Source organism: Lissotriton vulgaris, chromosome 5 (genome assembly GCF_964263255.1).
Source record: "Lissotriton vulgaris chromosome 5, aLisVul1.2, whole genome shotgun sequence".
Classification (NCBI taxonomy): Eukaryota; Metazoa; Chordata; class Amphibia; order Caudata; family Salamandridae; genus Lissotriton; species Lissotriton vulgaris.
In genome coordinates this window covers 277660998-277676688 of record NC_141693.1, presented here as the reverse complement: position 1 = coordinate 277676688, position 15691 = coordinate 277660998, and the positions used below count along the sequence as shown (strand labels likewise).

The 15691-nt window shown below is 46.8% G+C and overlaps 1 protein-coding gene across 13 annotated transcripts in view; it reads right to left on the bottom strand.

Annotated features, from left to right (window-relative positions):
- Positions 1–15691, bottom strand: part of RERE (arginine-glutamic acid dipeptide repeats) — a 1284697-nt gene that overhangs the window by 568264 nt on the left and 700742 nt on the right. For 3 of the 13 annotated variants that reach the window (XM_086921417.1, XM_086921418.1, XM_086921419.1), the window contains exon 1: positions 2802–2954. The exons of the other annotated variants lie outside the window; for them this stretch is intronic. In XM_086921417.1, the coding sequence (XP_086777543.1) occupies positions 2802–2827 (26 nt within the window). In that variant the 5' untranslated portion in view covers positions 2828–2954. Of the gene's footprint in view, positions 1–2801; positions 2955–15691 lie in introns of those variants that run through there. 13 annotated transcript variants of the gene reach the window in all.

Here is a 15691-nt window from a genome sequence, read left to right as displayed (position 1 = left end):
TTGGGGACCAGCAAACAACCTGTTCCAAAAGAAATATTTTTGACGGAGGCATCTCTCCCTATCTGACCTTTATAAGTATTGGAGCTTTGCACGGAGTCAATTAGATCTTGGGAGCTGATATGGCTCATACTAGCAGGACTTTGAAGAATCACTCAGGGTTAGAAAGTAAACACCAAGGACTAGAAAGTAGGTATGCGCTAATACCACTAAAGGTCAGTCAGTGTTATCATAACTTCCAACCATCCAGCAAAGCTTCCTCCACTACTTCTTTATACCCCCTACCCAATAACTCCTCCACCTTCCCCCAAGCACTGGAAAATAAATAGCAAGAGTGACCTAAATATGGGTCTTTTTCTAAGGGCCTACCTATCACAAAGTGAACAAGCCTGTGTAAACAGACAAAAAGCAATTAAGGTAGTAGTCAGTGTCTAAAGACCCGTTTTCGTTCAATAAGCAATTAGATGCCAAACCACTGTTGAAGGGCAAGCATAACAGGTTGACTGAACCCTTTGGAAGAGCTATGTTCCTCCATGCACAACTGCCACAAAAACATATGGCTAAGCACAAACTGTGATTGTGAGCCCAGCTATACCATACATTCAGAACACTGCACTTTGAACATTTGTCCAGTGCCATGCACACAAGGAGGTCTCCCCAAAGACAGTGAACACATTGGAGAATGGCAGGTTGGAGCTGACCCAACTGCACCCCGAGGCGTGGGCCAAAAGTACTCTTCAGTCCAAAGGAGGGTCCAAATCACTTAAACCACAGACACAATAAGGCTCGTCTTTGCCCAATCTCCCATCCGCTAACATCAAAATGTTGGCCCTGGGATCAACCCAAGTCATTTGAGACTTTAGAATGAACCTACTTCCTCTCCAATGTTAAACAATTTGAAACAAAAAAGGAACTTAACCAACCGTAGCAAACTACCACCGATTAGCCAGGCACTCCTAGTTGACAAAACTCCAACAACATAAGGATGGGCCTGCTACCTACATCACTAATTTAGGATACAAATCAGATCTTTCCAACAATATTGAAAATCCTCATCGATGCATGCAAAACATTCAACACTGGACCAGAAGCTACATCAGACTGGTATCTCTAGCACCACAGTGGATTTGTCTATATCATTCTTCATCACCAGACGGCACAGAATAATGTTAAGAGCCCATAAACAAATACTGTTGCAGTGTTCCTCTAGGACCATCAAGGTGCCTTAAAGGCAGGGGGGAAGTATTTTACACAAGTTGAGTTGACTTTGAAAATGTGTGAATGTTCAGTTTCAGAAGTGAAATGTTAAATGATGAAGTTGAGACTATCAAATCTACTGTGCGAATTAAATGTTTGGCCTCTAGTACTCTATTTGGCATACTCGAATTGTGCAATTAAGTAACGCTCCGAGAACAGACTGACTTTTTTTGCAGACTGTGACTTAATACGTGTGTTTTGTTTACGTGGAAGAGGCACTAGCAATATCTGGAACGATGAGGTCTCCGAGGTTATAAAGGGACCGAGCTATCAGCTCGGAGCCATCAGCTCCGAGCCGACACGATTTTGGGAGTCAGACATGATGAAAAAATATACATTTTAGAGAGAACATTCATATGTGGTAAAAACTGACGCTACATTGGGTACACGGATTGCCGCTATACGATTTTCCAGGAAAACCATTCAAAATTTCTCTTCATAATAGCTTCGGACTTTTTGCTAAACAAGTGAAAAAAAATTAAAGGGCACAGTTAAGAACAGCTGGTAGCATAGGTTGTCAGATCAAGCAGTAAACCCCGCTCATAAACAGCAAAATGAATATTTCAAACCTATCTCCATGGCAACTCAGCCAGAACCCGAAGAGGCCCAGGCACTTGATCCCAAGACATCAACACGGAAGCCTGGTTTTAAATAGCATCCCCAGCCAGGGCTCCACAGTAGCCCAATTCCATGCGTACGGTTTCAAAAACATTCCTTTGGGATTCGGCCAACTCGAAGGGGGCGGGAATTAGATGGGGGTGGGGGGTTCGTTAAGGGTTTCCACCCAATAACACTGATAATAAACAAACCTGTATTGGGGTTGCATAATTTCCCTTCCGATGCCAGACACTAGAAACCTAAATCCTTGCAACTCCCACGATTAACCCCGAGATCCACGGCCCTCAATCAAGACAAGACCCACCCACCGTGGAAGCAGCCAATGGCTGCGTTTCTCCAGCCCTCCCGAAAACATTATCTAAATACCGTCCCTGCAGGCCCAAACATTTCCTGCTGGCCACATCGGCATGTACCTCGGCACGCTGGAGGTCTGTGCTGCGGCGCTGCCTCGCTCAAGTGCAAGGCTATGAAGCGGCGGGAAGAGGAGGCAGGACAGACCGCTATGGGATAACGAGCGGGGAATACAGACCGCTATGGGATAACGAGCGGGGAATCTGTGGCGCCCTGCCTTGTAGGAACGAACGGAGAAGCCAATGCGCTGCGCTCGTGTTACTGGAGCTCCCAGCCCAGTCCCCACGAACGAATCTTCTCTGAAGAGCGCAGGCACGAAGCTGCGACAGGCAGCGAGCGATCTGTTCTGCGCGGTGCGCACATCGCGAAATGGATGTCTGTAGTTGCGCAAGAACGGAGAGCGGACCGAGAAGGGCTCTGCTGGCTACGGGGCATAACTGCGCACATCAGCACGGAATCACCAGGTCTACGAAAGCGGCAGCAGCATCTGCACGAGACAGTGTTACATGAAACCCTCCCGAAGACGTAAATAGAACCGAAACGCAGAGGCGTTGAGGTGCGGCCAAGCAGCCGCCTACCTGCAGGGGCTGAACGGGTCATCCATGGCTCCCGCGGGCTCCGTCGACAGGACACACTGCCAAAACTCTCCTTTTTCGAGTCCAACAACTCAAAATGGTGGCACATGCAGGCTGCAAGCCCTCGGAGAGCTCTCCCGAGCCTGTGCTGTGACCTAAGCTTTCACGCTCAGCGCAGAAACTTCCCCCTCAGTCTGACAGCACTGAGCATGTGCTGTGACCCCCCTCCTCCTCCTCCTTCAGCCTGCCTCATCCACAGCGAGCCCAGCCAGGCAATCAATCTCCAGCCTGCTGTTTCCGTAAATAAAGCCCAGTACAGAGCCTCGCACAGCATACCAAGCTAGTGTGCAGAGGAGACGGGGCCTGGCCAGGGGGACTGTGACCGGCAACGCGAGGGACTGGAGCACGGCCGGCCAGCCAGCCACCACAAGGCAGCACGGATAGTGTGGGGAGTGCGACAGAACACGGTGGACGGGGGCACTATGCTTCGCACTGCACAGTGAGCGTAAACATGCAGTGATGGAGACAGGCGTATGGGGCCCACCCAACGCCGAGCTCGCACAAGTGGACCGCACCACAACCGACCACCGCAGACCATAGCACACAATTAACACATGCGCACCAGCCACTCTGCCGCCTATTTACGTTTGTTAAAACACTGCTTGATCGCAAGCGGCCGACATTATTCAAAACTTCAGTCACCATTCTTTAGCAACTGCCGATAATTAATTATGGCTCAGGACCTCTACTACCTCAGAATAATCAATACTTCTGGTGGGGTGACCGCCCCGCCGAAGGGTAGGCTTAAGGCTCTACCTTTGCGAATACTTGTTAGCCGGCCAAAAACCGGCATGGGCTGCAAGTGCTGTGTCATTTATAGGTAACCCCATTTCTTGACATGCTAGCTGGCCCTGCCATTAGGCATCTCCAGCCCACAGCTAGTGAGATAACTCAGACCAGATTACTATTACTGTCCCACCCGTTTTACAAGCTCTATCCCAGCGTAGTAATATCAGCTACTAGGCTTGTCCTCCCCAAAGTTGTCCAAACAGTGACTCCTTGCTGAATCGCCACTATGACAGACGTGGCCTGTCTTGCCAATCAGTCTTTAACAGTAGTGATCTGCTGCCCCAATACCACGCCAGACTTGCAGCGCCACTCGAAGTAGGTATTTGTTATCTGTTTGCATTTGAACTACCGCTCCCTACCTGGTCACTTAACCACACTGCTCATGTAGGGATGATCAATGTGCCAGACCTTCCTTTTGCTGCCATTGAATCCCGTTGAGACAGAATGCAAAAGTAGGCACTGGTGAGGGAGAGGTAGTGCGTGGAGGATTGCTAACCTAAGTCGTACCCCACACATGTCTTGTAAGTTATAGGCTGCTACCCCCTGCAATTATCCCTCCTCTACTCAGTCCTCACTGTTAAGCCATTGCAGCTGCGCCAATATGCGAGGAATCGGAGCGGGATCACTTAGAAAGCACAGCTTGTGCCAGTGATTGGTGCAGGACTGCCATACAATGGAATCTGCTTAGGTATAGGTGGTCTGCATGCCTGACCACCACCTGCCCTTCAATAGACTTGATGTTCATGTAGTCTCCCAGACTATATAATGGTCAGTACTTATGATTAACTACACAGTACATCTACACAGTCATCTCTGCCTTCCAGTTTTTGATTTCTTGGTGTTAACTAAAAATCTACTTATATATATCGGGGGCCCAGACAAGAGATTACTGCCACATGTGCTGGAGCCTAACAAAAGAAAAAACAGGAGTAATCTGTAGCCCTTAGGTGGAAATGGATATTTCTTTACAGAACAGTGCCCATCAAGGTATGGTATCATTGCAGAAAAACAATAAAATGCATCATTCTAATATAATTTATATGCCACAAAAATACTGAATGGTTAGAGAGATGTATTTTCTCAGAAAAACCACTGAGACAAAAATAATCCAAAAGAGGTTTATAATTTTGCAGCAAGACATTGACCAATATTTTGCATTAAATACTTTTGACAAAAGTGGCAGTATTTTTGTCGCATCCTTAAGAAACCCTGTGTGCGCATTTGTATGTCTGAACAAAAAAAAGAATCTGTAAATGTGTTATCAAGTCAGCAAAGTAAACAGATGGGCGTAGAAGGATGATTACTGAGCAGCACTGTCTTTATTACATCCAAAGGGAACCAAACATTACACACTTCCTAAACAAAAAAGCCCTAAACCATCAATTAAAATATTGTGCCATCAAGTTAATTACAAAAAGTATACATTCACAGTTTAAACAAATGGGCTACGTCCCCGTACTGAAATCTAATGGGAACACGAATTGGACACGGTAACCATTCACAAAATGCCATGCCCTTCATTGACATTCTATCCAAGCAAAGTCAAATAATGAAAACAGATAAAAAAAGCATGAAAGCCAAAGGCTGAAGAGAAAGAACCCAAATCACAATTTCTCTGTACATAGTACCCTTCTGGGGTGGGGGTGGCGAGGACACGAGGTCGTCTAAACCAATAAAACGGTCTGTAATCACCGTAAAAACTATTAATTCATAATCTTCTACCAGTCTTCATGCTCTCAGAACCTAGAAAAAGAAGAGATACTAGCTATGCAGTGGATGCAATCCTAAGAGCCTGCTGTTGCAGCACATCAATAAAGTATACCAAAAAGACGAAATGACTTTGCATTACCAGTCAAACCCAGGCATATAAATTCAAATCGTTCAATGGCTCTACATAAAAAATTTCATTCCAACGAGGTTCAAACATAACTGCATAAAATAAGGGAAAACACATTCCCTTTTCTGTCACAAGTAAAATCAAACTCCCTCTCAATTGAGCGCAACCAAAAAATGTGTTAAAATATCAATAGGTAAAGAAATATGTACAGCAGTAGTTTAATTTCTTACCAGTCAATTTTAATTAAGTAAATACCACCTTGCTTTAGGACTACTGAAAAGATGTGCCATGATTTTTTTCAACCCTGAATACAATGCAGCACACAATTTTTTATACTTTAGCGTTACCCCTAACCTGTTGTAGAATGTATCAATTAATTAGTAACCTTAAAAAGAGATGCGTGCAATAATATGCTTTAACTTTATAAAATGTTATAGCGTAATAGAGTATGAAATTGCAGATATTGCTAAATAATACTTCAAAGGTCTCTCCCAGTTTAATTCAAATTCAACAGCATATATTTATTTCTATAAGCAGGAGGTAAGTTAAATGATAATCACCTAATTTACCAAAATTTACTTTTTTAACTGCTCAAACAGAACATATGCACGGTCAAGTTGCAAAGTCAAAGTGTGTAGCCATCTGCAGGTCTATGCTGCACAACCAAAATCCATTTGCTGTGAAATGAGTCATATGTAGCAGAACAGCATTCTTCACTAGTTCTGATTAATTATAACACCTTCTAAGGTCATATACCGCTGCAGAAAATGTTATCTGACAAAGAACTTGAACTACGTTCTTTTTGAGTACCTGCGAAGTGGTACTGTAGCACCACTAGAAGAAAACTACGGCATTGTTTGGGCATTAAGTAACAAACTGCTACCAAATGTATTATTTTGTAAAAGAATGCTTCCACTACAACGCGATGCAAATCAGTAAAAGCAAGGAACACAGATAGTTTTATGTAAATTGATGCACTGCCATGTCACAAAAGTGTCCACATGCCCCACGGCAGATGTTAAAGCAATTCTCTTAATTGTATGCCCTTCTCGATTAAAATTATGCACTTGCTTCATTTTTGAAGCATTGCAGGAGGAGCTACAAGCATGCACGTTTTATACTTTGAAAGCAGGATTCAAAATCAGGTTTAAAAGGCTGCCTTCACACACAATGTTCGGCTTGGTCCTGGAAAACAAACGATCCAACTCTTGAGATGAGATTAAAAAACGGCACACAAGCACACATTTATTCTCTCCTCTTTTCTAGTTCCGTTAGAGTTCAGCAAGGGGTGGTCGAGCAGGGGGGTGGTCGAGCAGGGGAGTGGTTCACTGTGAGCAAAAGGACCCTGCGTCAACACCAACTACATGATTTCCCCTGCCCTTTCTAGCTGGGAGTGCACGATCTAATTCTTCAGGTTAGTGGAGAGGCGCTGCTCGGTCATGTTTGCAGAGAGCTGTGGGTGCATCTGTCTAGTGAGAGGGAAACCTGTTACCAAACATTAGAATGCTACTTTCACTTCAGAGGCCCTCCTCCATCTGTGGGCCTAACACGCTAAACTGATTGTCCAAGAGAATATCAGCTAAGACAAGTACTAAAAAATTCAGAGGAATCCAGAATTTGGTTTCAGTTTCTCAAATACAGTTTAAGGGGTATGCTGCGTTAGATGAGAAACAACTCTAGTCTTACCAGAGCACCAAAACTTGGTGGGACTCGAACAATTTATAACCAAGCTCAGCAAGACAATATTGGGACGCCACATCCAGTATAAAAAGATGTCGCCAGCAACTCTGTACTGGGGTTGGTGAAGGTTGCAGTAGCAGCACCAACATTTAAAAACAAATACCCCTACTGCTGTGCTTTAATAAACCAACTGGGAAGGTTGGGGAGCAACACACCAGGTGGTTTGTTAAAGCAGGGGTACGGAAGGGGTAGACAGAAAAAACACATATTGATGAAGGGAAAAAAGTAGTTCGCTAAATGTAGGCTGTGGAAGGACTCAAGTCATCCAATGAAAAGGATCGTAAGAATGGTATGCTCCAGGGGAGGGTCAAACACAAGAAGAGGAAAGCAACCCATCAAATAAACAAGCAAATGAGTGGCAAAGCCACCCCATGTAAAGTAATTGATTAACTGTAAGTCCACAGAAGGGTCCCAGTAGTCTTTCACTCAACCTTATAATAGAGGAAAAATAGTGTCCAGTTTTCCACACAACAGACTCAAAAATTGAAAACAAAGCCTTAGAGATTATAGGCGGTGAAAAATTAAAAAAATGCAGTTTCACGAGGTTGGACATTTGTCAAAACCAATTTAGAATCTTTCTTTACTTTTAAATGCAACTTCCTTTAATATTTCCATTCTTCCACTTGCAAGAAGATTAACAATTATTTTAAGACTGCGAAGTATTAGAAAGGTTACAAGGCGGGAAATTAGAAGGTTCTCAGATCTCAAAATCTTAAGCCAAAGCTGCAAGAGAAATGTTACCAATCAGGTTACATAGACCCTATCTGTTCAAGCGTGGACATGTTCAACCAACTTTATGGGCTGAAACTTCCAACAGCAGTACTGATAGATACCAAAGGTTTAATCAATACAGATGATGGAATTCTTCATACAAGTCATGAAACAGGAAAAAAAAGTTCAAATAACTTTGCACATCTGGTAAACATTATTTGCAACACACATTCTGAACGCTGCACGAATTCGCAAAGGAATATCAACTATAAACCTAAGTTAGAAATGCAACTATTTTTGGCCTGAAAATCAATTTGTTGGTTTAAATAAAATAACATATTTAGCCATCAAATACAAGTTTGGCATCTTGGATTAAATAATAGCCCAAACAAAAGCTAGCAATTTAGACAAAAAACAGCACTTATGCCACAAGATGCAACTTAGTTTTTAGTAAACATGTTTGGTCTCTGAATATCACTGTGCCATTTTCCAATTATCACATGGACTTCTACCAATGAGGGACAACTATAGAATACATGCATAAGAGTTATTGGACCCCCCACTTCACCACTTCTCACCACCCTCTACCGCTAGGGATGATCATACTTGTACCATCATGTCGGGAATAGGCACCATATTGCTCCGGCATGGGCACACATATGCCAAGAATGCCTACTTTAAATCAGCAATGGACATAATCCTGCCAGGATATTCCACAAGCGAAAGCCTGGCCCTGGACGATTATGAAACAAGTTGTGTTTACAAATTCTCACATCAAGGGTTTTGTATATATGATTGGCTCTGGAATTTTTCCTAAAAAAGACAAAAACCATCACTCACCAAGGAGATATGCTTCATCATTTGCCCCTTCTTCAATGCAAACCGTGTGACAGGTGAGTGCTTTGGGCTCCACCGGGATCTCTTTAAGAGTTATTTTTTATGTTGAACACCTTCCAAATGGCAAGATGAATAAGAACCCTACTTTAAAATTAGAAATGCATTCGAGGAAGCGGTTTAGTTTCATTGGTGTTTTCCAGGCACATTAATAAAACTAGGATAGACTAAAGTCTTGTGTAATTCCTTGGCATGTTATATCTGCAGCTGTTTCTGCCCATATTTGTTGGCCATTATGAGTTCTGGTCATTCTTCATGATGGGGTCTCTTTAATAAGTCACCTACTGACTGCATATCGTTTTCTAATATTCCTAACAGATTACAAATCATAGTTAAGGAAAACAGCAGAAATATTTTTTTCTCATTAGATGTTCACACATTGACAGATTACTAAAATTAATGTGTGTAAGAGCCAGCAGGCTTAATATGGTCCGATTTTGTACCTCTCTGCCGGCACACATGCTTTTTGTGAGGCATTCTGCTGTACTGCCTGTCAATTTCTTTTTAGAAACAATCCCTGAGCCTAGCACATCGAAAACAGTCTAGATGAACAGGTTGGTTACATGCAGTATTGATCTTTCTGGTGGATACTCATCTATCTGCAGATTCCTCACCTATAAAATAATCCCAGATATCAGACTGGATCCAGAAACTTCAAAGCTCTCACGTCACCGGAAGGGAGCGCTGGCTTCACAACATCACTGGAGGTGGAGTTAGTTGACATCACTGATGCCATTTAGCGCCCCCTGCTCGTAATACGTTTTCATCCATTTTTCTCAGCCTTCGAGGTGAATGGACTGATTGAAATCGAAGAGAAGTGCAGTAGCAAACTCTTTAGTGATCTTATTAAATGTTCCTATAACACTTATCAAATTGAGACGCTGGTGGGTCAGTGAGGACTCTGCAGTTAGAGTATCCACCAGAAAGATCATTACCGCAAGTAAGTACATTTCTTCTGATGGCTACTTCTACCTACAGATTCTTCACCTGTAGAAAATATTCCAGTGCACTACACTGCCCAGAAGGAAGGTTGCTAGATAATTAGACAAGGAAATCCTGAAAGACAGATCTTGCAAAGTGGCCATGTTTATGTGCCTCACAATCCAAACAGTAATGATTGGCAAAGTGTGTAGGACGCCAACACTGCAGCTGTACAGGAGTTTGCAATAGGGGCACCTCTAGCAAGGGCAGAAGTAGAGGATTTGGCCCTGGTGGAATAGGCTCGAATCCCTTCAAGAGGATCCTTCTTGGACAAAGTGTAGCAAATGTAAATGCAGAGGGTAATACACTTTGCTAAGGTCCTCTTCTACATCGCTCTCCCCTTTCTTGACACCACACTACCAAACGAAGAGCTGGTCATCCATCCGTATGTCCTTAGTATGGTACAGGTAGTAGTTAACTGTCCGCTTGGGATTCAACATATGCAACAGCTCCTCTTATTTAGTGGTATGGGGTGGTCATAAGAAGTGGGGAAAGGTGATGGACTGACCCAGGTGGAACATGGTCACCACTTCTGGCAGGAAGGCAGCCCTGGTTCACAACACCAACTTGACAGGGAAGAAGGAAGGGAACTATTCGCTCATCTGTCTTGCTAAATTGATGCCAACTAAAAGGAAAATGTTACTTATTTATTTATTTGGGCATTTGTAAAGCGCCTGGTTACGCCACTGGCGTGTCCCCGCGCTGTGATAAGTGAAGTAGCTGCCCCCCCCTCCCCCTCTCACAGAAGGCTACCTGCTGAAAAGATGAGTTTTAAGTTTTTTCCTGAACAGGACTTCGGATGGTTCTAGTCGCAGTTCCAAAGGAAGAGCATTCCAGCACCTGGGAGCAAGGTATCTGAAAGATCTGCCTCCCATACGTGCCTTTGATACTCTGGGGACCTTTAGCAGCCCAGTCTGCGAGGACCGTAGACTACGTGTGGGCTCGTAGTGTGTTACCAGACTCTGGAGCGGAGCAGGCGCTTTGCCGCTCAGAATGCGGTGACATGTAGCAAGGGCCTTAAACTCCACTCTCCTCTCAATGGGAAGCCAGTGGAGGGTCCGCAAAGCTGGTTTGGTGGCTGACCTCCTAGGGAGCCTGAGTACAAGCCGCGCTGCAGCGTTTTGGAGGACTTGCAGGCGGCCCATGACCTTGCCCGTAGCCCCCAGGTAGAGCAGGTTCCCATAGTCGAGTCGTGAGGTGACGAGGGCGTGCACCAGCGTCCTTCGAGCAGAGATAGGAAGAAGGTCTAACACTTTCCTTAAGGCTCTCAGGACACCGAAGCAAACCCCCGCCACCCGACTGACCTGGGGACCGAAGGCAAGGTCCTTGTCCAGCCACACGCCAAGGTTCCTGGCCTCACGGCAAGGAACGGGAACTTCACCCAGACAGGGCGGCCACCACGCCGACGACCACGCAGACGGCCCTCCCCCCACCACGAGCACCTCGGTCTTGCTACCGTTCAATTTTAAAAAATTTGCGGACATCCAGGCAGCAAGGTCTTGCATGCAGTTCCTGAAGATGTCCGCTGCGAGACCGGGAGCACGCGATAGGGAGATGACCAACTGCGTGTCATCGGCGTAGGACACCAGGCGAAGACCGTAACCCTCCACGATGGCCGCCAGGGGGGAGACGTAGATATTAAATAGGGTTGGGCTCAGGGACGAGCCCTGAGGCACGCCCTGGCCCAACTCAATCTCCCTCGAATAGCATTCACCCAGTCTTACCCAGTAAGCATCTGTTCGTTGCATGTAGTACTGTAGATTAACATGCTGGGCCTACTACTGCCATCTAGTGTTGGGCTGATGTGTGCAAGTTGTTTTTCTTTGAAGATGCTTTCGCGAGTCACGATATAGCAACTCCACCTATTGCTGGAATTGCATATTGGCATCGGCCTCATTGTTTTTTGTTAAATATTTATTTTTTTGTATTATTGCACTTCAATGCATTACAATAATTTATAGTTCACAACAAATCACCACAGTCAATCATGGGGCTTCCTCAACATTTGGATTAAGGTATACACATGTCTTTGATGAACAAGTTATTTACCTTTGGAAACGATGTACCTGGTAGAGACAAATGTTAATTGTAGATTCCTTACCTAAGAATTTCCCCCAGGCATCAGTCTGGAGCCAGAGATTTTTTTTTCTTCAGCAGTACCCCTATGCATTGTTAAGTTGCGTCGGTTGGCTTTGCGCCTGTGGTTGGGGTGGTGGGTGCCTGGATGACGTTGCAGGACCTTCATAGAGGCCCATACGCGTGGACGTCAGTTCTTAACATGACATCCATGCCAGAAGCGTAGAGCCATGAAAGACACTGACCACTGGTGCATTAAAACTAGGGCCTGTTAGGGGAGTCCCATCAGTTCAGAGAGCGGGGAGGATGGGTGGGGCGGTAAGGAATCTAAAACTATCACATGTCTCTACCAGATACATTATTACTGAAGGTAAGTAACTTGTTCATCTGATGTGCCGCTCGTTCGAGGAGTCTTTCTGCCAAAACCCTGATCGTGCTACAGGAGTAGCTATAAACTGTTCCAGCTTGTTTTCTTTGCCGGCGTGAGGAGGTGTCAGCTGCGAGGCCGCAGAGGAGGTGAGAGGTGCGGCCCGGGACTGCGAGGACCAGCCTACAACATCCACAGCTGTGTCCTCTTCCCGGGTGAGCCGCGCCCCCTCCCAGTGCCCGCCCCCACCAAAGCTCTCTTCACTCCTCGCGGCCCCCGCTTCGCGGGAGCCGCTCGTTCCGAGGAGTCTTTCTGCCAAAACCCTGATCGTGCTACAGGAGTAGCTATAAACTGTTCCAGCTTGTTTTCTTTGCCGGCGTGAGGAGGTGTCAGCTGCGAGGCCGCAGAGGAGGTGAGAGGTGCGGCCCCGGGACTGCGAGGACCAGCCTACAACATCCACAGCTGTGTCCTCTTCCCGGGTGAGCCGCGCCCCCTCCCAGTGCCCGCCCCCACCAAAGAGCTCTTCACTCCTCGCGGCCCCCGCTTCGCGGGAGCCGCTCGTTCCGAGGAGTCTTTCTGCCAAAACCCTGATCGTGCTACAGGAGTAGCTATAAACTGTTCCAGCTTGTTTTCTTTGCTGGCGTGAGGAGGTGTCAGCTGCGAGGCCGCAGAGGAGGTGAGAGGTGCGGCCCGGGACTGCGAGGACCAGCCTACAACATCCACAGCTGTGTCCTCTTCCCGGGTGAGCCGCGCCCCCTCCCAGTGCCCGCCCCCACCAAAGCGCTCTTCACTCCTCGCAGCCCCCGCTTCGCGGGAGCCGCTCGTTCCGAGGAGTCTTTCTGCCAAAACCCTGATCGTGCTACAGGAGTAGCTATAAACTGTTCCAGCTTGTTTTCTTTGCCGGCGTGAGGAGGTGTCAGCTGCGAGGCCGCAGAGGAGGTGAGAGGTGCGGCCGCGAGAACCAGCCTACAACATCCACAGCTGTGTCCTCTTCCCGGGTGAGCCGCGCCCCCTCCCAGTGCCCGCCCCCACCAAAGCGCTCTTCACTCCTCGCGGCCCCTGCTTCGCGGGAGCCGCTCGTTCCGAGGAGTCTTTCTGCCAAAACCCTGATCGTGCTACAAGAGTAGCTATAAACTATTCCAGCTTGTTTTCTTTGCCGGCGTGAGGAGGTGTCAGCTGCGAGGCCGCAGAGGAGGTGAGAGGTGCGGCCCCGGGACTGCGAGGACCAGCCTACAACATCCACAGTTGTGTCCTCTTCCCGGGTGAGCTGCGCCCCCTCCCAGTGCCCGCCCCCACCAAAGCACTCTTCACTCCTCGCGGCCCCTGCTTCGCGGGTGCCGCTCGTTCTGAGGAGTCTTTCTGCCAAAACCCTGATCGTGCTACAGGAGTAGCTATAAACTGTCCCAGCTTGTTTTCTTTGTCGGCGTGAGGAGGTGTCAGCTGCGAGGCCGCAGAGGAGGTGAGAGGTGCGGCCCCGGGACTGCGAGGACCAGCCTACAACATCCACAGCTGTGTCCTCTTCCCGGGTGAGCCGCGGCCCCTCCCAGTGCCACGCCCCCTCTCCACCCAAGAGAATAACAGCAAGCCCAGTGACGCGCACCGCGGGACGCGCGCTGGTCGCAGCCCGGGGCGAAGCCCGGGACAAGGGCGGGCCCGTTGTTGCCCGTTAGTGACCGGTAGAGACCGGGCACGGGCCACCCCCTTTGGCTTTACCAGCTACCAAATCAATGTTATCTCAGAGCCTATAGACCTGTCGCACACGTCCACCATGCCTACCAGAACCAGAAGTAACGCTAAAACCAAATCCAAGAACGCTCAAGCTGTAGCCCAATTAACCGGACCAATTGATCAATTTATTTCACGGACCCACGAGGTAATTATTCAGAGCATTTCTCTCCTCGAAAAAAGAGTGTCACTGGACCTTATGAATGCGAAACGCTCGTCCTTGGGCCTACTAGCAACCGCAACCTCCCCCATTCACCAAACCCTACCAAATTCTTCTCTTCCTGTGACTGTGACTGTTGCTGACATCAATACAGTCCCGTGCACAGTTGATCTATCTGTAACTCAACTCGAGTCTGACTCGTCATCAGCATCAGATAACCTAGAGGCAACCCCCGACCTAGCAGCCTGTCAAACACTCGAAGGATCTGATAACAACATAGATACCTACCTTCGAGGGATAAGAGAAGGAGCTATTCCTAAACAAGGTAGCACAAATCCTACTGACAATCTAGTAGCCAATGCATTCTCTTCTGGTCATGAGACAGAGCCCAGGAGGGAACTATTAAACCAAATAACACAATCTGTGCAATTAATTTCAACAACCTTACCAGAAACTAACCTTCTGTTTCCCACTACCCTTAACGATGTCACAGACGACCCCTGTAAAACATGTAAAACCACTTCGCACATACCAACCACAATTAAAGACCTCCTATCACAGCACTTGAAACCCATACAACTAAGTATTAGGAATCTGGAAGCTCAATTGGCAATCCTTTCTTCCACACTCCTTCCTACGAATGCACATCCTGTAAAAAAGGGGCCACGAAATGTGACCCTGCCTTCAAAAACACCCTACCTACCGAAATCCCCTATAGTGACAAAACAACCAACTCCGATTATCCCACCCCCACAAAATCCGAAACATAACGTTTCAAAGCAAAATTTGCAAAACGCAATGCCTAGACCCCAACAGGTTAAAACAACCACGGTGTTGAATCAACACACACCTAACACAAGCCCGGTATTTTCAGGAACAACAGGGGCCACTTCAGGAAATGCGAATGCAACCCACACCATAAGAAAGTCAACACCCTTACCATCTAAACCAACGGTCCCATCCCAGTTGTCACTTAAAAAGACCCCCAAAAAGACCCCAGGAGCTAGGCGTCCTGTCCATCTGCCGCCAGAGGCTACGCCATATACAATCATACTTACCGGTGTCCCTGAATTAACGGAAGATACACCAGAAACTGCCTGGTCACTCAAAAATAAGGTAATGCAATGGCTAAGCATTAATAGGCCATTAGAACCCCATTATTCTGGAGGGATTTCCACAGTCCGCAGAGTAGTATGGGTAGGTGAAACACCAAAATCGACCCGCGGAGACTGTATTATAGTAACGTGCAGAGATCCCTCCACTGTGGAACATATTTGCTCTTGGCCTTCGCTGGAGAAAAAAGGTGGAATCGATTCTCACCACCTTTCTTTCTTCTATCCCCCAATGAAATCACACCATTATATCCCAACCTGGAACTGGCACCACCCCCAAAGCGATCAGTGGAACCAGGTGGGGTATACTTATGGCCATGGAACTAGGAACATATCTAGAGATAGGCCAAGGCAGTACTGGCAGGACAGACCCTACCAATCATACGAAGGCTGGCAGGGTTTTCCAACACTAAATCGCTTTGACTGCCTAGAGATGGTGGA